The sequence below is a fragment of the Brassica napus genome, chromosome C5 (genome assembly GCF_020379485.1).
Source record: "Brassica napus cultivar Da-Ae chromosome C5, Da-Ae, whole genome shotgun sequence".
Lineage (NCBI taxonomy): Eukaryota > Viridiplantae > Streptophyta > Magnoliopsida > Brassicales > Brassicaceae > Brassica > Brassica napus.
The window spans coordinates 7795127-7820822 of NC_063448.1; the positions used below are offsets into that span (position 1 = coordinate 7795127).

Here is a 25696-nt window from a genome sequence, read left to right on the forward strand (position 1 = left end):
GACCAAGATTCGGGGATTTGAACCCGACGTGAATTGAACACGCAACCTTCTGATCTGGAGTCAGACGCGCTACCATTGCGCCACGGATCCTTGGTGCTTGCTATTGCATCTACATTATTCATATCCACTATAAATTCAGTGTTCATACAACGAATAAGAAGCTGGAATATACGTTGTGTGAAATTGAATTCGTACAAATCTACTGTGAATCGAACCCAGGTTATTGAGATTTAAACAACATTTATACCACTGAGCTAAAGAATTCTTTGTACAATGACGTACTGAAACAAATATATATTTATGAAGGTCGGAAACCTTTACTTCTTCGGTTTTCTCTGTAGGACCCACACTTATTTATTTTATCTAATGATTTAATAAATACTTTATAACTCACGTTTTGAAATGAGATTCGTTAAAATAAAGCCCAACAAACCTCTTTGGTCTGTAAGCGTTCTCTTCAATGGAAGTTTAGAGCTTTCAATTTTTAATCATCGATTCATGACTCATCTAAGAAACACAGATTGACTCTTTGAGTTTCATGAATCATTTTTTCTTCTTTAGTCTCTACATCTCTCCATCTTTAATAAATTCATCATCGGTTCTTTTATTTTGTCTGATAAATCATGATTCTGTGGTTTTAATTTTCTTTGGTCATCTTTAGCTTACACCCTTTGATATAACCAAGAAGAAGAATAAGACATTTGTCGTTCAGAATGCCATCAAGGACTCAGCTGAGTCACACGGGAGACATACTATCCGTTGCCTGATTGTTCAAAAAGAGTTTATGTGTTGTGAAACATATTTGTTTCTTTTCATCAGTTGCTTTGTTTAATCTTTTTTCCTGCAAATAATGATGGCTTTGACAGTTCATTCACAGGAGCCAAGAAGTAAAAGAAGAAGAAGCCAGTGAGTGTTTGACATTTTATGTCTTCCTGAGTTTTTTTTTCATTCATTAAACTTGGATTTTGAAGATTATGTGCCTCACATTCTTTTTATTTTGATGGTTGTTAGGTTGAATGAAGATCATTGAATAAAGAAAATGTCGATGCTCCTGAAGATTTGGAGGGTACTTTATATTTATTTCTCTGATAATTCTAGCGACATAAATTTGAACCTTACAGAGGGTATATTGCAGAGCATCCTAATGATGAAGAAGAGGTTGAGGGAATTGATCTGCACCAGCAACGTTACCCGTGGGAGGGAAGTGACATGGATTACTTATACGACGAGGTAAGCATATCATTAGATGGTTTGCGGTCCATCTTTGAAAGCCGTCGATTGTAAGTGTCTATCGTTTTGAAGTTGTACGACACTAAGATGTAAAGAATTACTAATCACGATTACCTTACTAGCAGAGTTCTTTTGCACAGCTATTGTCAACGGAATTAACAGTGGAAATTGATGGTGCTATATTTCATGTTCGAAATGCTAACGCAAGCTCCAATGTTGATTCTCAGCTTTAACATGCCAAAATCACAATGCAGTGAGTGTTGTAAGGTAATTCAGTAGGCACAAATGTTCAGTTGAAAAAAAATTCTAAACTGTATTTATGCATCAAACTTATCATCCGTAACATAATAATATGTTTTTTCTGTGCTAGGAACCGTTTGTAAATAAATCTCTCGGGTGTATATGACTGTTTAGTTTGTTGCTTTTGACAGTGAAATCACTAAGCTTGCAATGTGTCAGGACAGCAAAAGCATCACAGCTTATGGTTAGCTTTACAATTTCGTTGGTTTCTTTTTCATATTATGTTGGATGGATTATTTTAGCTAACAAATATCGCAACAGAGCGCTGGCAATAACTCTAATAGATTTATATATACATTTGGAATTGGAAGTTTGGTGAGAACAGGAACAAGTACTTCTCTCACGCTATTGGACAGTTATACGCCATTTCAAGAGAATTGATTTTTTATATTTCCCATAATGAGTAAGATTTTAACTGTTTTGTCTACTTTGCATTCATACCTCATTCTCCATCTAACTTCTTGGTGATACTATATAATGATCAAGTCATTTTCTGCACAAATAGGCAAGTGGAGATGTTACGTTGGGTGCTTGGTTTATTGGGTTTGGCTATACAAAGTCTGTTGTGACTCTATAACTTTTACCCCATTTAACATTGATTCTGGTTCTTGGGAGAATTGCAGATTGTGAATGAAAGGCACAAGCATGGAACATATGTGTATTCGACTCGACATGTAGCGGTATCTGCAGATCCGTTGATCCCATTGTGGAGGTTGACATGCAATGTGTTGACCTGGAAATCATTATTTGGAAGCTACATTTCGAGGCATTTCCTCAACATATAAATAGACCATAAACAGAGTTTGATATTTATAATACTCAGTGATCATGGAGTCTGCAGAAAACAGTCCTTTTGCATATTTTATATGGAACCAAGAGATATGTCATTTGTTTGATGATTGTATTATGATAGCTACTAACATAGGAGATGACTAGAGAAAGAGAAATGAGTATGAAACTCTTATATGGGTAGCTTTTGTAAACACATTTGGGTTTATTAACAGTTGTAACAAGCAATTATGTTTATAGTAAAGGAAATCCGTCGTAGTGTCAATAACAAATGCGCCTGTTTTTTTGTTGTTTTGGGATTGAAATAGCTTATGGGTTTTCTAAATCAATATAATTGATTTGACTAAAGCTATCTTGGATGACAAAAATAAGGATTGCAAGTTTAATAACTTCTACTTTTGACTTTAATTTCAACTAAATTATAATCAGTCTTTTATCCGTATCATCTTAGTTATAATCGTAAGGATTTATTAGAATAAATAAATAGTTTCAACAATATTTAATATGTGATTTAATAAACAAAAGAACATGTAGGATTTTTACGATTTAAAGAGATTGGAGACAATAGTTAATGAATATGAAAAGAATACGAAGCAGAAGATGAAAAATGATTCGAGCAAATTAGTGGCAACACAGAGCTAAGCGAGATAAAAATATTAATCAATAAAGAATGAAAGAAGAATGAGTAGGGTTAAGTTATTACACAAGCCAAAACTAAAACAAATCAAACGACATAACGTGAAAACAAGTGTAAACAAGACAAGAGGAGATGGTGAGATAAAATGCATTGAAAAACTGAATGTTAGATTAGTAAGCAAGAAACAAAAATAGATTAAAATGAAACCGAACGAGTAGATGACAAGGGGAACGCAACTGAAACAAACAATTTTCTGTATTACTGCTAAGAAGAACATATGGAGGTTTAATAAGAAGGAATAAAGCCACATGTCATCTATGTTTTTGATCTACAAACAAATACTATGTGGTCAAATAACTGGAAAAATGGTATATTCATTGTTTTTTGGTTATTACATCACTGACTGTCTCGTAGTACTCATGTTTCATCCTCTGCTTGCACTTTTTCCTTGGGATAAATCTGCATGAGGGTTTTCAACAACGTAACATGAGTGTCATCATGCAAAGTTAAAGATTCAACTCAATAATGGATCTATACAAAGAAATAAACCTGGTTGCCTTTGTCTTCATTAAGACTAAGTGTACGGACTTTAAGCTCCCCTCTTCTCGTCGTTAACTCGTCTAAAATCTCAGCATCATTCTCTGGGACGCCTTTCGTTGTATCAGTTGCCTAGATCACCAAGGTTGTTAACTCATGCATTAGTTCCACAAACTTAGATATTAATAAACGTCATACATGACAAAGACAAGAGGTATATATACCCGGAAAGACAATTCAAGCGGGTCCCTAGGAGTGCCTGGGATCTCCTCGTACTCGGCCGCATCGAGCTCCCGGAGATGAGACGGGTTAAACAGCTTTGGGAGAATGTACTGTCTGATGGCTATCAAGAGGAAGAAAGGAAACGGAAACATTATTCCCGCCACAGGAATCCACGTCACTCCGTAACAAATCCCAAAGTAGACTATCTGCAAGATTGTGAACGCAGCCATTGACTTGTAAGGAACCTTCTCCACGAACGACGCGTGTGCTCCTTCCAAGACCCTGTAAAAGAATCACAAGATCTTCAGTCACATGTCTTTGCTTGAATAACAAGAAAGGGTATTTTGAGAGTGCATGCATACTTGAATCTCCGGCTTGGTAGGACGAAGAGAAGCATCATGCGCTCGAAGAATTGGTTTCCAGGGAGGCTGTCGATGGCCATGTAAGCGAAGTATCCCCATAGAACTGAAGTCGGCATGAGCTTAATGGCCGGCATGGCCAAGACTGCACCTGCCACTAGGAGTGACTGTAAAAGGTTGCTCACTCTCTGCTCGTTGACTCGTACGGGTAAGTAAGCGTCCAAGTGCTTCTCTGGGTCGAAACCACTCTCCTCTTCTCTCTCTCCTTCGTCCTCGTTGCTCTTCATCACCGCTTCTTTCAAATCTTGCAGCTCAAGTATCACTGTTCTGTTTGTCTGAGCCTGTAATTAGATAAAATATTATTACTCTGAAGTCAATGAGAGTGAATCAGAAGTGTACTACTTACAATAGGACTTTTGTCCATTTCTATGAAGACCTCTTGCATGTTCTCGTACACTTCAGAAGATGTTGCTCTCTTCCTGATGCTTTCTTTGGCTGTCTTCACCATCTTCCTCCGGATCAACTGAAGAGAAACCAAAGGTTCATCAAGACCAGCTTGGTCAGAATACTGAGCGTTGATTTTTAAAGTAATAACCAAACCTGTCGTTTGAGAACAGCGAGGCTTTTGGTATGCATAGGAGATTGGGGGAGGACTCCATTGGAAGGAGGCAGACCGAGCAATCCACAGATCAACGTCTAGAGAACACACAGGTTGAGATTCAATGTTGTAGAGGTTAGCTTGCAGAGAAAGTATAGAGAGTTTAATTATCATATACCATGAAGCCTAACAAGAGAATGTCATAGTGATACGCAGAAGGGTTCTTGAGGTTGAACTCCTTCTGCTGCGCGAGCTGCGAGGCAACACTATGATCAAAGAAGTAGAGTCCTGCAATCATCAGTGCTGGTATAAACGCCGCGAAAATGTATCCTGGAGAGACTTTCCCCATGTCCTGTTACATACCGAAAGCCAATTCTTAAGAGAGGCTCATATAATGAAACCAAAGATCTTAAATGAAATGTTTTATTTTTTTGTGTGTTGTAACCTTGATGACAGTCCAGTGTTCTAAAGAAGCAGAGTCCCACGGAAGTGGACTAAAGAGTCTTCTCGGGACACCAGAGGGGAGTTTCGATGGCGTGGTGAAAGACAATGCTGTCCAAACAACAACCATCAAAGGAACTCCATAGTCCGCTATGAAGCTTCTGTACCATCCTGTTCCATATCGCCAAGACCTAGCTTTTCTGCTCTTCAAAGCAGTGTAGAGAAGGCCAAACGTGAAAATGAGTCCGAGAAGCCCGTTTGTGTATAGCCACTCAAACTTATACTTTTCGAGTTGTGAGTCCCCTTCTTTTGGCATACTAAATTCACTCACCATACCCTGTAACAATTCCATTACAAGACATACATGTAAGCTTTGACTTAAAAATTAACCAATTCAAAGGCGGTTGAGTTTTTTTTTTGGTCTTTGTACCTTAATGGCTTGTTGGATGAACAGAACGGAGATCAACATACCAAACAGCTCACCAGCAACCCTCGTAAACCGGTTAATGATGTCAGCCGCGTTGAGGATGGCCATCATAAACAGTAACATAGCCGTCCATACACAAACCCTTCAATTAAGCAAACAACAAAACCATTCAAATATTTAAAAAATTCATATATAGCTTTACCCAAAAAAAAAGAGTTTTTCAGAAGTGATTACCAAGCCACCCAAGCTAAGTAGAGTTCTTTGCCAAGTTCTGGTCTTCCTTTAGCGAAGTTGTACAAGTAAACATACATTAAGACAGTTGGTTCTGCAACTCCAAGTATCAACAGCGGCTGTCCTCCTAATATTGAGTGTATCACTCCACATAACGCTGTTGATGCCAACGTTTCTACCGTGCTCAACGCTCCGTCTATAATTACACCCCCAAAAAAAAAAAAACTTTGAATACGGTTTTTCTCAAGAAAATGCCAATAAAAAGAAGTTAAAACTCCATAAAAAAAACAGAACAAAAGTTTGCAACTTGAAGACTTATGTTCCAACAAACAGAAGTGAACATAACCAGTGAGAAAATTGCAAGAAACAGACCTGTGTCGCGGCTGAGTTGCTCTCCGAAGGCTATAACCGGAAGCGCAGATGCAAAAAATATGTATGTTGTTGGTGCTAAAATCCTGTAAAATCCCAAACAGCAACAAAATATTCACAGCTTTGTTCTTGAATCTAAAAGTTTTAAGGGATGCATGAAAAGTTAGGTCAAAGTACCCGAAACCAGAACGGAGACCAGTGATCCAGTCTTGCTTGTAACACAAGGCTCTTCCTTTGAGATCCGCTATGATCCCTCTAAAAGGCCTCTTTGAGCTGATCTCTTTCTCCATCTTCCAGAGAATCACTCAGAGACTCCAGAACTTGTTGCTTTGTTCTGATTCTTAGCCTCTGGTCTGTGCTTTTAATGACCTGCACTACAAAGGGAAGTTATATACTAATTTGTAACATAAACCAATAACTTCAAAATCTTGCATTTACTCTGATAAAATCAATTTTTATATTATATTTTCCCCCTAAATTGTGATGAATTCAGTCTTTTTCAAACCAATAACAAAAGAGGAATTTCATAGCTTTCGTTTTTGTATCAGTAAATGTCAATTTTATTTTCTTTTTGTGAGAACAGGGAAAACGCAATGTGCCTAATACCAATTGAAGAAACAGCACGATGCACATAACTAGCGAAAAAATAATGATTTCTTCTTCTTTTTGACAAATAACTTAATAGTCTCTTGTTTTCGTCTCTTCTCTAAAAAATTTCAACGAATTTTTCAAAAGAAAAATAAAAAGAAATTCCAACGTTTCAATCAACTCAGTAAAACTTAATATCCATTGTTCAACTTAAATTACTTCTATTCGTCAAAAAAAAAACTTAAATTACTTCTACTCCTCTTTTAACCAACACGAGAACAAAACATTAGTTTTGATATTCTTTTTTTCTTTAGGTTCGACATTGATATTAGCATCTAAAAGTTGTCTTTTACCGTGGAATCAGAAGGAAGTGAGAGACTGAGAGGTTCGAGGCTGAGTCGTAGCCGGAGCCGAAAGTAACAGCAATGTGTGGCGATTAATAGGGTTTTTTTTTTGGGTAGAGGGCAATGTCTTTCTGCTAATATTTATAGACGTAGCAATTGAGAACTAGCGAGGGCCCACTTATATGTATTTTTTGTTGGGCCTACTGACATGTGTTAATGATTTAGTGGTGGACTCTTACACTGGTGATCGTGACGCTTTAACTCCCTTCTGTTCTTTTCCCAGGAGATCGTGTCGACGAAAAGAAAAATAGTTATTTTTCCTACAAATTTGTTTATTCCTTTGTTGACAAAGGAGTATTAGTTTACTTAAGAAAATTCTAGAAGTAATATATTTATTTCAAATTTGTTTCCTTTATCTTGTTTTCATATATATTCTTCCAATTAAATTGCTATAGTCAAAATACAAATGTTGCTCATTGTTAATTTTCCTTCTCATCGTCACATCAGTGGTCCCATAATGTATTCTTCTACTACTATATTATCCAAAATCAAACAACCTTATCGCATTTTCCAACATAAATTTTCTCAAAAAAATTCCAAGTTAAATTCATCATTTTCTCCAATTCCCTCTTTATTTATAGCATCCAAATCTTACAGAGAATAAGTATTTGAAAGATAAAAAAAAACATATACGTGTTATTACATTAAAACATGTATCAACCTACTAATTTTTTACTGGGTAAAAAACAAGCCATAGTAATTACATTATTGTTATCAAATTTTTAACACAGTATTTCCTCTGTGTTTCAACATCTCTATATAGATTAGAAAACAAAACTAAGATGATGCTACGTACCACATATGGCAAAGTTTGTGAGACGCATATATAAATAATTTGAGGTAGTTGGAGTGGGTGGAGAGATGTTTTTATGTGGTAGAAACGGGCACGCACACACATTTTAATAAAGTTACATTTGTTGTACCAAAACTCACTCCTGACATATTTGAAGAATAACGCACTCCTATTTATCTCCAACGCCCATGGCACTGCCCCGTGCAAGTCGTGCAAGTTACCATTGTTAGTTCTAAAAAAAAAGAAGTTGCCATTGTCAGTATATGTATTTAGTTCTTACTTCAATCCAGATTATACAAAACGAGCAAATTGAGTTTTAGGCTTTCAATGTACTTACAAACTGGCTACATGACCAAGTTGCTACGGACTTTATGTCTTTCAAGTGACATTAACATTCAAATATGTTATAAACAAATAACTGAACAAGTAAAGCTTACATGGTTATAGCCCATATATAAGATTTGAGTGAAGCTGTAAAACTACATGCATGTTATAATACTAAACCAACTATATAATATCACTGAGTGCTATCCAGAGTTATAATACTTGACTAATAACATAATACTTAAGATAATTACATGCTCATGGGTCAACATCATTTTAAAAATAGTTAAAATCTATGTATGAAAAGAACTCAAGATTCTAAACGCCGTACCATGAGATCATTAGGTATGTTTTCGTCGGTGTGTTGTTTATGAAATTCTGCATATACTTGTGTATAAATCATTTTATATTAATCAATCATTGTGTCAACCCATCAAAAACATATTTATAAAAAACACATTTCGTAAAAACACAAACAGTAAGGTTGGTTGAACTTGAAGTTCAGTTCTCAGGAAATTGGGGAGCGACTAGTTAAATTATTAAAGTATGAGCTGTTAAAGGGATTACTTTTGAAACTACGAGGCCATATCACTAATACTACTAAATAGAAGCCCTAAATTGTAAATTACAAAAGGTTTCATGTCTCTGGTTTCTAAACTTTTAACGACCATCATCGTCTCCGCGAGTTCCTCTCTGCATCAAGGCCATTAAAAAAAAAGTCGTTCCTTCCTTTTAACATTTCCTTTTTCTCTCACTTGTATTTACAATTAAAAAAAAAAAAGTCTAAAGTGTGATCCTCTTCAAGGGGAGCAGGTTCATCATACATTCTTACCGATCTAAGCACTCCGGTTTGGTCCTCAGCGGCACTCTTTGTCGGGTATCATGCTACTTTAAGATCTGTCCCGAATCGGACAAAAACAAATCGATTATTGTCTAATTGATTTAGATTTTTGATTTTGTTTTTTTCATTAGCGAATAGAGAGAGAGAAAGGAAAAATGGGGGTTCCGTTAGTATGCCACGGACATTCTCGTCCCGTCGTCGACGTTTCTTACAGTCCGGTGACTCCAGATGGGTTCTTCCTCATCAGCGCCAGCAAAGGTACGATCTTTTTGTTTGTTTGTTTCCGATCCTGATTTGATTCAGGGTCGATCGATTAGTGTTTAAACATATCCATGATCTTGCCTTGTTCATGGTGTCTTGAGATTGTTGTAACTCTTTAGCTGACTTTTGTGATTGATTATTCAGATTCGAACCCAATGTTGAGGAATGGGGAGACAGGCGATTGGATAGGGACTTTTGAAGGACATAAAGGAGCAGTTTGGAGTTGCAGCCTTGATAAACATGCTATGCGTGCTGCCTCTGCTTCTGCTGATTTCACTGCGTATGTTCTGTTCTTCTTTGTTTAACCATTTAGTCTTTTTTTGTAAGTTTAATAGCCACTAGTGATTGGTTTGTTTGCTTAAAGCTTCCAGAGAAAATGGTTAAGCGAGTTTGATGGCATTTAAGGCTTTTTCTTTGTGATGATAACAATATATCAGGAAAATATGGAATGCATTGACTGGAGATGAGTTGCACTCCTTTGAACACAAGCACATTGTTCGTGCGTGTGCCTTCTCAGAGGTAAGCTTTTTGTATCTTTCCCAGCAAAAGACTGATTCGAATCCCTTGCCTAGTGTTTTGATATAAGGGATATAGATGTTGGGATTTGATGTTCATTTTTGGTTCTGTTGTGGTCTTAATGCACAACTCTCTACTTTATAGGACACTCACCTTTTGCTCACCGGTGGAATGGAGAAGATTCTTCGGATATTCGATATGAATCGCCCAGACGTACCACCAAAAGAAGTTGGAGGTTCTCCTGGTTCAATCAGAACCGTCGAGTGGCTTCACAGTGATAATACTATCCTGAGCTCTTGCACAGATACTGGTGACATTAGGTATGTCACCACATCGTTCCTGCGTTTGGACTCAGTCTCTAAGTATAATCCTTGTCTCATCATCCTTTTGTTCTCTGTAGGTTATGGGACATTCGAAGTGACAAGATTGTTCAGACATTAGAAACTAAGTTCCCAGTGACTAGTGCTGAAGTAAGTCAGGATGGGCGATACATAACTACTGCTGATGGATCTAGTGTTAAGTTTTGGGACGCCAATAAGTAAGTTTCTGATAGCATCCACAGCTACAGTTTAATTGTTTCTCGTTGTCCTCTTTATGCTAAAAGCTTTTCTCTTGCGCTCTCCTAGTTTTGGATTGCTGAAGAGCTATGAGATGCCTTGCAACATTGAATCGGCATCCTTGGAACCGAAACACGGGAACACTTTCATTGCTGGAGGAGAAGACATGTGGGTCCATAGGTTTGATTTCCAAACTGGAGAAGAGATTGGTAAGTTTCTTGAAGAATTTTATTTTGGAATCGGTGTGCAAGTCTTTTTAAGCCAATCCGGTGAATGCAGGGTGTAACAAGGGTCACCACGGACCAGTGCACTGCGTGAGGTATTCTCCAGGAGGGGAGTCATACACGTCAGGCTCAGAAGACGGGACGGTCAGAATATGGGAGGTTGTTGGTTCAGTGAACCATGAGGAGAAGGAGAGTGATCAGAGTGGTAACGTGAAGCTTGTGGCGGAGGAGGTTGTGCGTAAAGCTGAAAGTCTACGTATCAGTGAGAAAGCTGCAGAAGCTAAATGAAACATTGTTACGTATTAGCTTTATGATAACAATAGAAGACAACGATCCCTTCTGTTTTTTTTTTTGGCTTACAAGTTTGGCCTGTTATCTTCTTTCCAATAAATAAATATGAACACTTATTCTCCTGTGTTCACAGTATGTTTGTTGAGAGTTGAGACCACAAACAAGACAACATGACATTGTGAAGTACTTCACATCGGTAACAACTTTCAGGTTGGACAAAACCGGTTCTTTGTAGCATCATCCTCCCATTCAACATCTCGCAACCACTCTCCATTAGCATCTAGGACAAGATCACACCCCTTGGCGCTTGCAGAATCTAGAGGAAGTTTCCTGAGATTTGGACATCTGTGTATCTTTAGATACTTAAGAGCAGGAAAAGGTAGAGGACACCAGTAGATACTCTTCACTGCATACAAAAACACAAGTGAGAGTGATTCTAGTTTCAGAAAGGGCGTAGTAAACTTCTCTCCATCAATCTTCATCACTTTCTCTCTACTTATGATCTCTTCCGTTTGAAATGACATTTCCACATGCAGATTAGACAGGCAAGGAGCATACATCAGCCATGTCAAATCCCTCAGACCTTCGCAGTTCACAATGTCTACACGTGTGAGGTTTCGGAAGTACATATGATTTGGACTTTTCATGTGCTGCAGTGGACTATCCACCTCTTGGACAGATGGAGCACTCGACCCTGCTGCCACCAATGATATTCTGACAGCATTTGGTATACATTTATCGAGCGATAAGTAGCGTGTAAAGTTCACTAAACTGTGGATGTTTAGGAGTCGTTCCAGCACAAAGGCATCCTTTAGAGTTAGAGTCAAAAGTTTCAAATGCTCCAAGGACTTCAGCTCCTCCTCCATTAATCCATTATTCAGAGGAATGTTGGACTCAAATAGCATTAGTACCGGCAGACTCAATAGATTCGATATCCCAACAACACTCTTAAGCTTGTGTGTGAACTCTAGGTTCAGGTGTATTAGCTTTGTCAAATATTTGATACCAACTGGCAAAATCTTGATCCCTGTACTTGATAAGTTAAGATACTGCAAGGCAACCAACTTTGAAATGTCTGTAGGCAACTCGGTGAGACTTTCATTGGAAGATAAATCCAAAACCTTAAGCTCTGTCATCCACTGAAAGAACCGCTCTGAGATACTCACCAGCTTGTTGTTTTGGAGGAAGAGTGTTACGAGTTTCTTTGTCCCATAAGGACCTGCGCCTATCTTCTCAATGTCATTTCCCATCAACGACATCTTCTGCACAACGCTCCAATCTTCAACCTTTGGGACATCTCTTAGTTTGGAACCGGTTTTCACAATGAAGCTCTCTTTCGTCTTACCAAGATCAGCTGTTATCCACAGCGCCATCTCACGAACCATATCATGCATCTTGAGAAACTCTGTATGCTCATAGTCCATCAATAAGCAAGCACGAACGAGAGTACCTATGATCTCATAACCATGGTTCTTTAGCTGCGTCTCTGTCTTTGTTCCCATCTATAATTCCCTCGCATATCCAATACTCCACCAACTCTTCCTTCTCAATCTCATAGTCTTCAGGGAACAAAGCACAGTACTGTAAACACTTTCTGAACTTCTCATCTTTTAGATTATCGTAGCAAAACTTTAAGATAGGCAGAATCTTGTCTTGTATACATGAAAAGTCAGCAGCAAATGAAGTCAAAACATCATGCGCGTGAGACCATTCTTGTATTGTCTTTCTAGATGACATGGTCTCCTGATAAGCCATTAAGAGTGTATACGAGGAGAGCTAAAAGTATGAGGCGGGAGAATATTGAAGAGTAAAGAAGAAGTTACTTACAAATAAAGGAATAAATCAATTCATTGAGGATTTGTATTGGGATTTGTATATAAGGACTCATTAGCTTTACATTACGGTTATGCATTCTCGGTGAGTGTAGAGTGGCTTGTGATCTAGAGAGAGATACAAGATAATACTTTAGCTTAATCCTCCGTTATGTGGAGATTAAGAGGGGTGGTTGGGTGGTTCTTATCAATATACAACACAGTTCTTATCAAACTGGTGCCAGTGAGCGTTCTGGATCGAACAATCGCGACGAATCGAGATGACGAGACCGACGATACCGTCGGGGAATTTGGAATCGCTGGCGACCCAAGTGGTGGAGCAACGGGAGACGAACGCGCAGATGAGAGGAAGTATTGAGGAGATCCGATCATCGATGGTGGAGTTGGAACAAAGACTAGATCTGAAGTTTGAGGCGATCTTGAAGAAGCTTGATAAGAGGCCGATGGAAGAGATGATTCCACATCAGATTCCGATCGTGTTACCACGCGAGCATCAGGTACCGTTATCTAACCTGGAACCTGGCCGTAGTTTTAGAGATTCTGATGAGACAGTTAGGTTTCCGATGAGAGATAGCCGTGAGAGCGTATTGAAGAAAATTGAGCTTCCGATCTTCTCGGGAGAAGATGTTTACGGTTGGATTGCGTTGGCTGAACGCTTCTTTTGGATTGGAGGTTATGGTGAGTTGATGAAGCTTGAGTTGGTATCAGTCAGTCTAAGTGGTGATGTGCTGAGTTGGTTCAACAATGAGATTTTACGGAGTCCGTTTGTGAGCTGGAATGATTTCAAAGTCAGGCTGATCGCGAGGTTCAGTAGGGTCAAATTGCGTGATCCGAGTCAGCCGTTCTTTGCTGTTCAACTGACTGGTTCTGTAGCCGAGTATATACATCATTTTGAAGACTTATCCACACAAGTAGTGGGAGTGACAGACACACAGAGAGAAGGTATTTTTATGAATGGACTTACACCAGAGATGCGAGAGGTAGGTACTATGTGCAAACCTAACGATTTACCAGATATGATTGCCACAGCATATCAAATGGAATCAAGTTCTTTGTTCAGTGTGGTGCAATGCGAAATGAAGAACAAGGCGTTGACTTCACAGAAAGGACAGGAGAATGTTAGTAAATAATACTCCAACTTTAATACTAACATTGGGTGGAAACAGAAGACTCAACCAGTGGTAACACAAAACCAAGTGAAGCAGACAGTGAATCCAAAACCGCAGCTTCGATTGTCTGCAGAACAAATTGCAGAGAAGAGACGTTTGGGTTTGTGCTATACATGTGATTTTAAGTGGACAAGACATCATAAATGTCCAAACGCATCTTTACGCGTCTTAACTGTGCTAAATGGAATGGAAGTGGCAGTGTTGGATCAGTGTTAAGAAGAGTTGGAAGATGAGCTCATTGTTTGGCAACCGGAACTGAAGACGATCTCTGTGCAGTCACCTTTGGGATTGAATAACCCAACGACAACAAAGTTACGGGGAGTGATCAAGAAACAACAGATATTAGTGATGCTAGATAGTGGACCTACCGACAATTTTATCTCACCATCCTTGGCGAATCACTTGAAACTGAAACAAGAAAATGACAGGACTTTGGATATTCTTTTGGGGACGGGTGCATCTGTGAAAGGTTCGGGAGTTTGCAGAGGAGTTCAGATAAAGTTACAGGAGATGACATTCACAGCAAATTTTATTGTGTTGGAGCTGGGGAATGTGGATGTGATTTTAGGGATACAATGGCTTAGAACTTTGGGGAAATGTGAGATTGACTGGGGAAAACATGAGTATAATTTTTGGTATGAAGGAAGGAAGGTATCTCTGACGGGTGATCCTTTATTGCATGCACCTATGGGACTTTGTAAGTCTATTCAACCTGTTGCAGAAGTTCCAGTGCTATTACAGGAGTTGCTACAGCAGTTTCAACATGTATTTGAAGAGCCGACTGCATTACCTCCTATTCGGGGCCATGAGCATGCTATTAACCTACAACCAGGGGTTGGTCCAATTAGCGTGCGTCCTTATCGATATCCTCAGGCTCACAAAGAAGTTATGGAGAAAAGAGTGCAAGAAATGTTGAGTTCAGGAGCTATCAGGCCGAGCCAGAGCCTGTATTCAAGCCCGGTTCTGCTAGTCAAGAAGAAAGATAACAGTTGGAGATTCTGTGTGGATTATAGAGTAGTGAATCGAGCAACTATTCCGGATAAGTATCCAATTCCCATGATCAATCAGTTATTGGATGAGTTACATGGCTCAAAATGGTTTTCGAAGTTGAACTTACGTTCTGGTTATCATCAAATCAGAATGCAAGAGATGGACGTTGAGAAGACAACTTTTAGAACTCATGAGGGTCACTATGAGTTTCTTGTCATGCCATTTGGGCTAACAAACGCGCCAGCAACGTTCCAAGCACTCATGAATGACGTGTTCCGCAAGTTTTTGAGGAAGTTTGTCTTGGTGTTTTTTGATGACATTCTGGTGTATAGCTCCTCCTTAGAAGAACATCAGCGTCATTTAGCTGCAGTAATACAAGTCTTTGAGGATCATCAACTGTTTGCCAATAGGAAGAAATGTGCATTTGGGCAACAAAGTGTTGAATATTTGGGACACATCATCACTCCAGAGGGAGTACGTACTGATCCACAAAAGAAAGATGCTGTGGCAAAATGGCCTTATCCGAAGGTAGTGAAAGATCTACGAGGGTTTTTAGGTCTTACTGGCTATTATCGAAAATTTGTGAAGGCTTATGGAATGATTGCTCAGCCATTGACAGTGCTCTTAAAGAAAGAGATGTTTTTGTGGACAAGTAGAGCTCAAGATGCATTCGATACCTTGAAGAAAGCCATGATTACGGCTCCTGTGTTAGCACTTCCTGACTTCGATAAGCAGTTTATCATTGAATCTGATGCTTCTGGATACGGATTGGGGGCGGTGTTAATGCAAGATAAGCATCCAATTGCTTATTTTAGCCATGCCCGGACTGAAAGAGAGCAGATGAAGCCCATTTATGAACGAGAATTGATGGCGATAGTGATGTCTATTCAGAAATGGCAACATTACTTGTTGGGACGAAGGTTTACAGTGCGCACTGATCAGCATAGTTTGAAGTATTTGCTTGAGCAGAGGGAAGTGACTCTTGACTATCAGAGATGGCTGACGAGAATTATGGGGTATGATTTTGAGATTGAGTATAAGGTGGGAAGTGAGAACAAGGTCGCAGACGGTCTGTCTAGGATTGTGCATACCGAGAACAAGACTGATGCTTCCGCATTGATGGCTTTGACAGTTCCAGCAAACTTGCAGATTCATGATCTGTACTCTGAGATTGATGGTGATTCACAGATTCAAGCGTTGTTGCAAAAACTTCGCAAGAAGCAACCTGTCAAAGCGGGATACGCGATAGTAGCTGATCGACTTTTTTTACAAACAGAGGCTGGTGTTACCAAAAGAGTCCAGATTTATACCTTTGATCCTGCAAAAGTATCACGATGGAGTATTGGGAGGGCACTCTGGTGTGTTGAAAACACTGAGTCGCATTAAAACTTTGTTTTATTGGACAGGTATGCGCGTGCGAGTGCAGCAATATGTGTCTGAGTGTGCTATTTGTCAGACTCATAAGTACTCCACGTTGTCTCCAGCGGGGCTGCTTCAACCTATTGAACTACCTACGAAGATATGGGAAGACATTTCAATGGATTTCATTGAGGGTTTGCCACTGTCCAAAGGAGTTAATGTGGTATTTGTGGTTGTTGACAGACTCAGCAAATACACACATTTTATTGGATTGTGTCACCCTTTTACAGCTTCGGATGTCGCAAATGCTTTTGTTCAAGAGATAGTTCGGTTGCATGGATACCCTCGTTCGATCATCTCAGACCGCGACAGAATCTTCTTGAGCAACTTCTAGAGAGATTGTTTTGAATTGGCTGGAACAAGGCTTCGGTTTAGTACATCCTTTCATCCTCAATTTGATGGCCAGACAGAAGTCTTGAATAGATGTTTGGAGACGTATCTCAGATGCTTTGCGTCCTCACATCCTAAAGCTTGGGAGAAGTATCTCTCTTGGGCTGAATTGTGGTATAACACGTCCTTTCATACGTCGTTGCAATGCACCCCTTTTCAGTTGGTTTATGGTCGTGAGCCTCCATCTTTGATGTCGTATGAGAATGGCTCGACTACGAATTTCGAGCTGGAGAAAATGCTGAAGGAACGTGATGAGATGTTGGTGCAGGTGAAACAACACTTACTGTGTGCTCAAAATGTGATGAAGACATCGGCTGATAAACATAGAAGAGACTTGGAGTTTGAGGTGGGTGCATTGGTTTATTTGAAGTTGCGACCGTATCGTCAGCAGTCTGTGAGTCGACGCGTGTGTCAGAAGCTTTCTGCACGGTTTTATGGACCTTTTGAAGTGTTGGAGCGTGTGGGGAAGGTGGCATATCGTTTGAGGCTTCCTGAAGAATCAAAGATACACCCGGTGTTCCACAGTTCTCAGTTGAAGAAAGTGATTGGTCAGGGCCATACTCCTCTTCCCTTGCATGTGTCATTGTCTAAAGCTGATGAGGTGATCATCGTGCCTGATGAGTTCTTGGATACTCGCTATGATGAGGAGGGGCATTTGGAAGTACTGGTGAAATGGAAGAATCTTCCTGCCCATGAGAATTCGTGGATGCGAGTGTCTGCTGTACAGCATCAGTTTCCTGATTTTCCACTTGAGGACAAGCTGGTGCTACTCAATGGGGGTATTGATAAGCCATTAAGAGTGTATACGAGGAGAGCTAGAAGGATGAGGCGGGAGAATATTGAAGAGTAGAGAAGAAGTTACTTACAAATAAAGGAATAAATCAATTCATTGAGGATTTGTATTGGGCCTTGTATATAAAAGGACCCATTAGCTTTACATTACGGTTATGCATTCTCGGTGAGTGTAGTGTAGCTTGTGATCTAGAGAGAGATACAAGATAATACTTTGGCTTAATCCTCCGTTCTGTGGAGATTAAGAGGGGTGGTTGGGTGGTTCTTATCAATATACAACACAGTTCTTATCATCTCCCAATAACATTGAGCGCCAGTGGCAAACCATAACACTTTCCAGCTATTTTTCTTGCAACTCCAGGAATGTCTGGATGACTCTCTAAGGTAAGATCCCTAGCTCTCATACGAAACAACTCCCAGGCTTCATCCGGAGCCAAACACTTGACTTCCATCTCAACATCAACCCGCATCTCTGAGCACACTTCCTTAGACCGAGTAGTGAACAATACTTTACATCGATTCATTCTGGTAGGTAAAGGGACTCCTATCCTCTGAAATGTCCACTTTAATCCAAATGTCATCCAACAACAACATATATCTCTTACCCTTTAACACTTGCTTGATCTCTGACGCTTTCTCTTCTTCGTTTTAAGTGTTTCCACTCCTCACTGAAACGACCAAGTCTCCACAAGATCGTCTCTTGAACACTCTCCATCTTTTGATCTTTAGACACCACAACCCATATCACAACATCAAAGTCATTTTCTGTGTTAACAAAAATGTTATTGATCAGAGTGAGTAGTGTGGTTTTACCGACACCACCCATTCCGTAAAGCCCTAACGTTCCAACTTCATCTTCCATGAGGCTGCTACATACCTTTTCAGCCATTGCTTTCATACCAACTACAGGGACGTGGATAAGCCTCTCTTCCACTTTAGACCGAGGAACTCTCTCGGCGACGACTCTGAAATTAGATCTAGACTTGAGAACGTTGACTTCTTTGATCTTCTCGAAGACCCTTTTACCATAAACAAACCTGGATCCGAAACTCCGAGAAAATCTCGGCAGCACCTTCCGCAAGCAATTCATTGACTTGGGATTCGACGGTCTCAACATTTGAAAACCATCTCTGAACCGTTGCAAGCCGTATGTGACCTTTCTCTTCCTCTAAAAACACTCTTGTTAGCAAATCATCCCTGAGAACCTTGAGCTCTTGCGTTGACACCTGCAGAGTTTCCACGTTTTCGTCGAGTTTGTTATGTATGTGATTTGCGTTCTCGGTCAAACAACGGCCAACTTGGTTCAGTGTTTGATCACACGACACTGATACTGAAGCACAACCTCCCATCGTGGACACACACACCTTCACAAATCAAACTCAACCAGGTCCGTCCCTTGCATAAGGCTCATGAAGCATATGCTTTAGGCCACAATCAAATAAATAGCTTCAGAGGCCACACTTTATGGATGTTTTTTTTTTTTTGGAAAAAACTTTAGGGATGTTTTAGTGTAGTAGTTTCAGATTGTTGGCTAATACTCGTGACGTTCAACTCCTATTATGCACTTTTTTAAAAACATATGTATCCTTTCACTATTTTTTCTGTCGGTTTTCATATAATATATTGCTTACTTAACAATATGATTCTTTTGTTGACAAATAAAAAACAATACGACTCTGTTAGATTATTTTCATTCCTTAATAATTTTCTATATCATATGTTTTATTTATTTTAAATTAAATTCTTAATCTTGTTTTATTATACTACTGCTTAAATTTTTAAAGCTATATATTACTAACTTTAACTGCTATAATTATAAGTTTCCTACTAAATTAAAATAAATGTATTATTATCTTGCTAAATATTGATTCATCATTGAAAAACATATTTTAAATATTATTATAATATATAGCTTTAATACTATTCAATTACAAAAAAAAATTATTCTAATATATAATTACTTGATAGTAAAAAATATGAGGCCACACTAAGTTAATGTGCTTTAAGCCACCAAATTAGCAGGGACGGCACTGAACTCAACTAAAAAAGGTGTAAACTTTAGAATTTTGAAAGGAACAAAAACCAGAACTTTGCAAGCTACCGTTGACTTTGACAAAAATAAAGAGTGAACGTTGACAAAAGGATGGGCCTTGTTACTGGTTGATCCCCTAGACAGCCCAATATGAGATCAGGCCCCAAAGTGTAAAACCCTAAACCCCTCTTTTCTACCATTTTAGCTCTCTCTCTGCTCCTCCTCACCAGGTTTTGGATTTACTCTATTTCGTCCTCAGCTCGCTTTCTCTTCATTTACACTCTGTAAATCTCTCATCCTCAAACCCTAGTTTTGAACTGTCTGTGATCTTCTCAAAAGTTTTAATTTTTTCTTACTGGGTCTGATCTTTGCCAGTGAAATGCATATCATTTCCTTCAAATCCGACCTAATTTTTGTTTTTTGTTCTTCTTCTGATTCTGTCTTCTCTGTGTGTTTTGTTTTTTCAGCAACAGATCACAGTGTGTCGGTGATATTTCCCCAGGAGGAGAAATGTTTGCTCTTTCCAAGGTTGTAAGAAGGTTTGTTTCCAAACTTTAAAAATGTTCTTCAGATGCGCCATTGAATGTTGGTATACATAGTTTAAAATGTTCTATTATGTATTAATGTTTTCAGAAGCCAGAGTCTTCGACTAGGAGTTTGCAATGCTGTGTACTACTCTAAGCTAGAGGTTCCATTGGTTGAAAGGAACGGTTCTGTTGAATTAAACGCTTTGATACACGATAAACACGAAGCTTTCTCTAGCTCTTACGAGCTCCCGTGGAGCTACTCTACCGGAAGACGCTCATTTTCCTCTGACGCTGGTGCTAGAAGTTCCGGGGAGGAAGATGAGATCGAAAGCCTTGGAACTCCAGACGATACTAGTGGTGATAGAGAAGATGGGCTTCAGTCTGAGGAGGAGCTGTCCTGTGACGAAGCTGACATTGAAGGAGCAGAGCTGGAACTAGTCTCTGAGGCTGGTAAAACACCGGGAAGCAAGAGATCGTCAGAGCTGTTTAAGGCCATTGTCTATGTCTCAGGTCTCTCTGTAGCCTCTGCGCTTGATAAATGGGTTGAAGATGGAAAAGAGATCAACCGCACAGAGATTGCAAATGCCATGTTGCAGCTCCGTAGGCGTCGGATGTATGGGAGAGCACTGCAGGTACATATTAATCTTTCTGTTTCAGTCTCTAGACTTCAAGCTCGCTAAGTGTTACTCTTTCGTTGCTGCCTTTGTCTTCTTGTTACTATAGTTGGCAGAATGGCTTGAAGAACATAAGCAATATGAATTGGAAGAGAGAGACTATGCATCTCGGCTTGATCTGATCGCCAAGGTGCGTGGTCTGTACAAAGGAGAGCTTTATCTCGAAAGAATCCCTGAATCTTTCAGAGGGGAACTGGTCTACCGCACCCTCCTGGCGAACTACGCATCAACAAGCAACGTGAGGAAAGCAGAAGCTGTGTTCAACAAAATGAAGGACTTGGGGTTCCCTAGGACATCATACGCTTGTGACCAGATGCTCATGCTTTACAAGAGGGTCGACAAGAAGAAGATAGCCGATATGTTATCGATGATGGAGAAGGAAAACCTGAAGCCGACTCTCTACACCTACAAGATCCTCATCGACGCCAAAGGAGCGTCGAATGACATTAGTGGGATGGAAGAGATTGTGGAGACGATGAAAAGCGAAGGCGTTGAAGTCGATCTACGTGCGAAGTCTATAGTTGCAAGACACTATGCATCAGCTGGGCTTAAGGAGAAGGCTGAGAAAGTGCTGAAGGAGATGGAAGGCGAGAGATTGGTGGCTAATCGTTATGTGTGCAAGGATTTGCTTTCCATCTATGGCTCTCTCCAGAGGGCGGATGAGGTGAGCAGAATCTGGAAGATCTGCGAAGCAAACAACCCTTTTTATAAAGAGTCCCTTGCTGCTATCCTAGCGTTTGGGAAGATTAATAAGGTTAAAGAAGCAGAAGCGGTTTTCGAGAAGTCTGTGAAGATGGGGCATAGAGTTTCGTCAGGGATGTACTCCGTCCTCTTGAGAGTTTACGTGGATCACAAGATGGTCTCAGAGGGTAAGGATCTTGTTAAACGGATGGTGGACAGCGGGTGCAACATCGGGGCCTTGACATGGGATGCGCTGATCAGGCTTTATGTAGAAGCCGGGGAAGTAGAAAAGGCTGATGCGTCGCTTAGCAAGGCAACGCAGCTGAAACAGATAAAGCCCTTGATGAGCTCATTCATGTACGTGATGGACGAGTATGCGAGAAAAGGTGATGTTCACAACACAGAGAAGATCTTCCATTGGATGAGGCAATCCGGCTATCATTCTCGTTTCAGGCAGTTCCAGTCCCTTATCCGGGCTTATGTCAATGCCAAGGCTCCAGCTTATGGGATGAAGGACAGAATGAAAGCTGATAACGTCTTCCCTAACAGGGGATTGGCTGTTCTGCTTGCTAACGCTGATCCCTTCAAGAAGACGCCTCTCTCTGATCTCCTGGATTGAGTTTACAACTGCTACCTTTGTGAATCTTTGGTTTGATTGATTCGCTTTCTATCCATGTTAAGTAGCATTCTTAGTTTAAAATGAAGCCTCCTAATATATATTATAAACTCTGTATGGTTGCTTCTTTGCCCAATGGTATGGTTCTTTCTATTTGGTTTGATGAATGCAAACAAAAGCATTTTACATTATATTTCAAACCGAATAATTTACAGAGAGACTTGCACGATTGTGTGCCACACTCATGTTCAAGTGAATGAATAATAAATAATAAAAGAAACACGCTCAAAAGAACACAGAAGAGAAACGAAAGGTTACAACAAATCCTATGATGAATTCACATAACATGACCTCAAAATTTTCTAATGGATTGTAAGCTAGAAGTGATTAGGCTATTGGCTCTGGAGATCTGGCCTGAGTACAAGTCTAGTGATGAACGGGGACATGGCTGCAAGAAGCGCCTTGGGACACTCCTCGTGTGGTAGATGCCCACATCCTGAGACTGCTACTAGTCTCTGTCAATCATTAACATGAACCAATGTTAGTTCCTGTTTTTTTTTTTGGCATGAAAACAAACCAAAGCTGAGTGTAAATGAGGGAGTTACAGAGTTTAGGAGTTTAGACGCCATTGCTTGGGATGACTTCAATGGGACAAGAGCGTCTTCGGCTCCAGCAATGACTAATACTGGCAGGTTTTCCACAGCCTTGAGAAGCAAAGCTGCGATTTGAGGTGCAAGCACCGTTTCAGATGAGAGTCTGCCTATCTCATGAAGTGCCTCGTCCCAGCCTTCTACATATAGCGGGGCCTGATAAAGAGAGAATTTAATTATTATATAATGTTCACAGGATTTTGCAATTTTTCATGACATGAGGGTACCTTGTATAGTCTGAGGACGTCTGTTGTCATCTTTGCAGGATCATACCAAGCGCGACGATTCACCACTTGAGCTATCTCAGTGCGTAAAAGAGGTCGAACGAGGTGCTTCTTCCGTAGTGATGTGTGGAGAAGTATTCTTGCAAAAGCTGGAACGACTTCCCTTGACAAGCTCACATTAAGCAAAACCACTCCTCTGACCACGACCTATTTAGAGCAAAAGACATCATGACCAACTAAGGACTACATAGAAAGAAAAAAAGAGAGAAGCCAGGATATCAAGTCTACTCACTTTGATGGGATCGTTTGTTGCCATCAATCTTTGAGCAGCCTTCAGAGCAAGCAGGCCTCCATCATCATGACCAACGAATGCTACCGAAGAGAATCCCATCTCATGGCAGAAAGCAAGAAGCATCTCCACCTGATTCTCAAGTGTGTAAGGATTGAGAAGCCGTCTTTCTTCCAAATCAATTTTATGTGGCCTGGCTGTTAATCCCCAACCAGGCCTATCAAAGGCAGTGACAACGCAGCCAAGGTCATTAGCCAGTGGAGACATCACATGCCTCCATGAAAACACTCCTCCCCCAAATCCATGAACCAAAACCACACCAAACTTACCGCTTTCGTCCACGCCTTTCTCCTCATCCTCAAAACTGAACACATTCATGTCTTCTTCCTCTCTTTCTTTGAAAAGAAGAGGAGGAGAAGTAGCAGAACTGTCAAGAAGAGGGTCGTGCAAGGAGGAATTGTTGAACACGCTGCTGTAGCTCCTGTGGTAATGATGATGATGATGATGCTGGCTTTTCTCGGCCATGCTCAACACTTTCCTGTCAAACTTCAACCTTCCAGCCACTGTCTCCGGCGTGGTGCTGTAACTAGAATTGGCTTCGAGAACATTTGGGGAGATAGACTGCTTTGGTGAACCAGGCGCACAAAGCTTGTAATGCACAGTGAGCCCTCGAAGTTTAATGAATAAACTGTCAGTGTCAGCAAGCAAACTCACTGGAAGCTCTCCTCCATCGTAAGACATAGGCTTTCGCCTTGCTTCTCCATCAAACTTGGAGACCGCCTTTCCAACCAAAGGAATGGGGGACCGTGGGACTTTCTGGTGGACGGAGAAGATGCTCTTGCATGAAAGAACCTGCCACACACTCCATATAAGCACACACACACACACAAACAAAGCTTGGTATTAAAGAGATTTAAGCAAAAACTCACAGCTTCAGGGTCAACTCTGTGATACAGAATCTTCCTCCTGGCTCTACAACTTGTGACGTAAGCTACAACCGTGTGACCAAGTGCAAACACCACGGACGAGAGGAACAAAACTGGCATTCCCCAGGACTTCTTCAGGTGAAGCCGGTGGTGCCTAGATGGAGAGAAGGAGGCTGCTTCGGTGTTGAGTTGAGAAGTTACAGTGAAAAGACAAGCTTTAACTGAGAGAAGTAGAACTGAAACCACGCAGCACAGAGAGACAGTTCCGAGGTAAGGACCGTGCGAGAGAGCAGGAACGTCCGAGAGTGAATAGATACCTATTCAAACACACAGATTGAGCAGCAACAGCCAAAGAAACAAAACATCAATCAGCGCAGATGTAACCCACCAAGACATGCAGAGGCAGAGAATGAATGATTCTTACAGATGACAAGGAAAGATCTGACGACAGAGACGAGAGGAATATCAGTCAAGGATCTCTTGAAACCGTATCGACTCAGATGCTCCTTAGCTCCGTAGCACGTCACGCAAGTGAAGCTCGACAACAAGAAGCTCGGCACTAGCACATCGCATACAGCTACAAGCAAAGGCAACGACGAAGCTAGCAGCGAAGCCAACATAGCAACTAAGAAGAACACTGTCCGCAAGCATCTTCTCACTTTCTCCAGAAAGAACCAACCTTTTGCCATCCTCGATTACAATGCTGAATCTTCCTGATTGAGAAAAAAAAAAAGAGACAAGATCTTTCTTTTCCCACCTCGTCTGTTATATGTCGGAGTTGAAACATAAAGAAGCGAATTCGAGGTGTCGTAGACAGATCGGCGGCGACAAGGATGGTAAAAGACTAATCCTTTTTGCAACAAAATGTGAGATGATAGGATCAAAAGAAGAAGGGCATTGCTACGATTCTGATTTAAGAGATGAAGCAGAGAGATTTTTCAGAATCGCAGGAAAGCCGAGAGAGAGAGAGAGAGAGAGAGAGAGAGAGAGAAAATCAAAAACTTTTTGGTTTCTCCAGAAACCAAAAAACCACCGTTTTCTTCTGTTCTTCGTCTTTTCTTCTGTTTTAATAATATTGCACGTCGTGTAAATATTTTTCGTTAATATTTTCACATTAGCTAAGACATATATTGTACGATAATCATATAAATAAGTAACTTCAGTGTTTTAACAATTGTTTTATTAGTTGACTAAATAGTAATTATATATATTAATAAATTGATAAACAGGCATTTTTGTTTTATTTTTAAACAACTACAATGAAAGAAAAGAAAAAACACTTTGACAACTTGGTCCGACCTGTCTCTCTGCTCGGACCGTTGTTAAATATTTTTATCGGACAATTATCACAATTCTACCTTTTGTTTTAAAAAGTAATATATTCTATAATTTCATTTTTGTTACAAATAATAACTAGTTTTCTAAGCTGTATTTCTTGCGAAACGAATAATGTGAAATGAAAAGTGTTATAGCGTATATTCCTTCGTTATATCCTAGAAATAATGTATATATCCTAGATAGTTAGATACATCCACGGTCTACCTTA

At 40.0% G+C, this 25696-nt stretch overlaps 6 protein-coding genes and 1 non-coding gene across 8 annotated transcripts; 2 read left to right on the top strand and 5 right to left on the bottom strand.

Annotated features, from left to right (window-relative positions):
- Nucleotides 1–18: 18 nt before the first annotated feature.
- On the bottom strand, nucleotides 19–90 carry TRNAW-CCA. Its single transcript has one exon. It is a non-coding gene; the product is annotated as a tRNA-Trp (tRNA).
- Nucleotides 91–3193: 3103 nt separating this feature from the next.
- LOC106452324 (boron transporter 4) lies at nucleotides 3194–7212 on the bottom strand. The gene is made up of 13 exons (XM_013894409.3): nucleotides 7082–7212; nucleotides 6318–6509; nucleotides 6144–6226; nucleotides 5775–5967; nucleotides 5544–5682; nucleotides 5118–5450; nucleotides 4851–5024; nucleotides 4675–4770; nucleotides 4481–4597; nucleotides 4078–4415; nucleotides 3718–3997; nucleotides 3506–3625; nucleotides 3194–3415 (listed from the first exon to the last, which is right to left on the bottom strand). The coding sequence occupies exons 2-13, from the start codon at nucleotides 6428–6430 to the stop codon at nucleotides 3374–3376; spliced, it is 2028 nt and encodes a 675-aa protein (XP_013749863.2). The 5' UTR covers nucleotides 6431–6509; nucleotides 7082–7212; the 3' UTR covers nucleotides 3194–3373.
- A 1692-nt stretch (nucleotides 7213–8904) lies between these two features.
- On the top strand, nucleotides 8905–11055 carry LOC106452347 (serine-threonine kinase receptor-associated protein). Its single transcript, XM_013894439.3, has 8 exons — nucleotides 8905–9126; nucleotides 9222–9348; nucleotides 9496–9631; nucleotides 9789–9870; nucleotides 10012–10187; nucleotides 10268–10405; nucleotides 10494–10633; nucleotides 10704–11055. Exons 2-8 carry the CDS (start codon nucleotides 9246–9248, stop codon nucleotides 10934–10936), a joined length of 1008 nt encoding a protein of 335 aa, XP_013749893.2. The 5' UTR covers nucleotides 8905–9126; nucleotides 9222–9245; the 3' UTR covers nucleotides 10937–11055.
- A 90-nt stretch (nucleotides 11056–11145) lies between these two features.
- On the bottom strand, nucleotides 11146–12441 carry LOC106363734 (disease resistance protein SUMM2-like). The gene has a single exon (XM_048757165.1). It carries the CDS (start codon nucleotides 12439–12441, stop codon nucleotides 11146–11148), a length of 1296 nt encoding a protein of 431 aa, XP_048613122.1.
- A 5380-nt stretch (nucleotides 12442–17821) lies between these two features.
- On the bottom strand, nucleotides 17822–18880 carry LOC125575405 (probable disease resistance protein At5g63020). Its single transcript, XM_048757166.1, has 4 exons — nucleotides 18657–18880; nucleotides 18345–18550; nucleotides 18151–18296; nucleotides 17822–18082 (listed from the first exon to the last, which is right to left on the bottom strand). Exons 1-4 carry the CDS (start codon nucleotides 18878–18880, stop codon nucleotides 17822–17824), a joined length of 837 nt encoding a protein of 278 aa, XP_048613123.1.
- An 871-nt stretch (nucleotides 18881–19751) lies between these two features.
- Nucleotides 19752–22214, top strand: LOC106452365 (pentatricopeptide repeat-containing protein At1g15480, mitochondrial). Of its 2 annotated transcripts, none has more exons than XM_013894462.3 (4): nucleotides 19752–19847; nucleotides 20031–20102; nucleotides 20197–20722; nucleotides 20814–22214. In XM_013894462.3, exons 2-4 carry the CDS (start codon nucleotides 20074–20076, stop codon nucleotides 22062–22064), a joined length of 1806 nt encoding a protein of 601 aa, XP_013749916.2. In that variant the 5' UTR covers nucleotides 19752–19847; nucleotides 20031–20073; the 3' UTR covers nucleotides 22065–22214. The 2 variants fall into 2 exon arrangements, with proteins under 2 accessions (XP_013749916.2, XP_013749923.2); XM_013894469.3 differs by having other exon boundaries at nucleotides 19841–19882.
- A 14-nt stretch (nucleotides 22215–22228) lies between these two features.
- LOC106452355 lies at nucleotides 22229–25188 on the bottom strand. Its single transcript, XM_013894450.3, has 6 exons — nucleotides 24575–25188; nucleotides 24154–24467; nucleotides 23228–24076; nucleotides 22939–23142; nucleotides 22667–22867; nucleotides 22229–22576 (listed from the first exon to the last, which is right to left on the bottom strand). The coding sequence occupies exons 1-6, from the start codon at nucleotides 24837–24839 to the stop codon at nucleotides 22454–22456; spliced, it is 1956 nt and encodes a 651-aa protein (XP_013749904.2). The 5' UTR covers nucleotides 24840–25188; the 3' UTR covers nucleotides 22229–22453.
- Nucleotides 25189–25696: the final 508 nt, after the last annotated feature.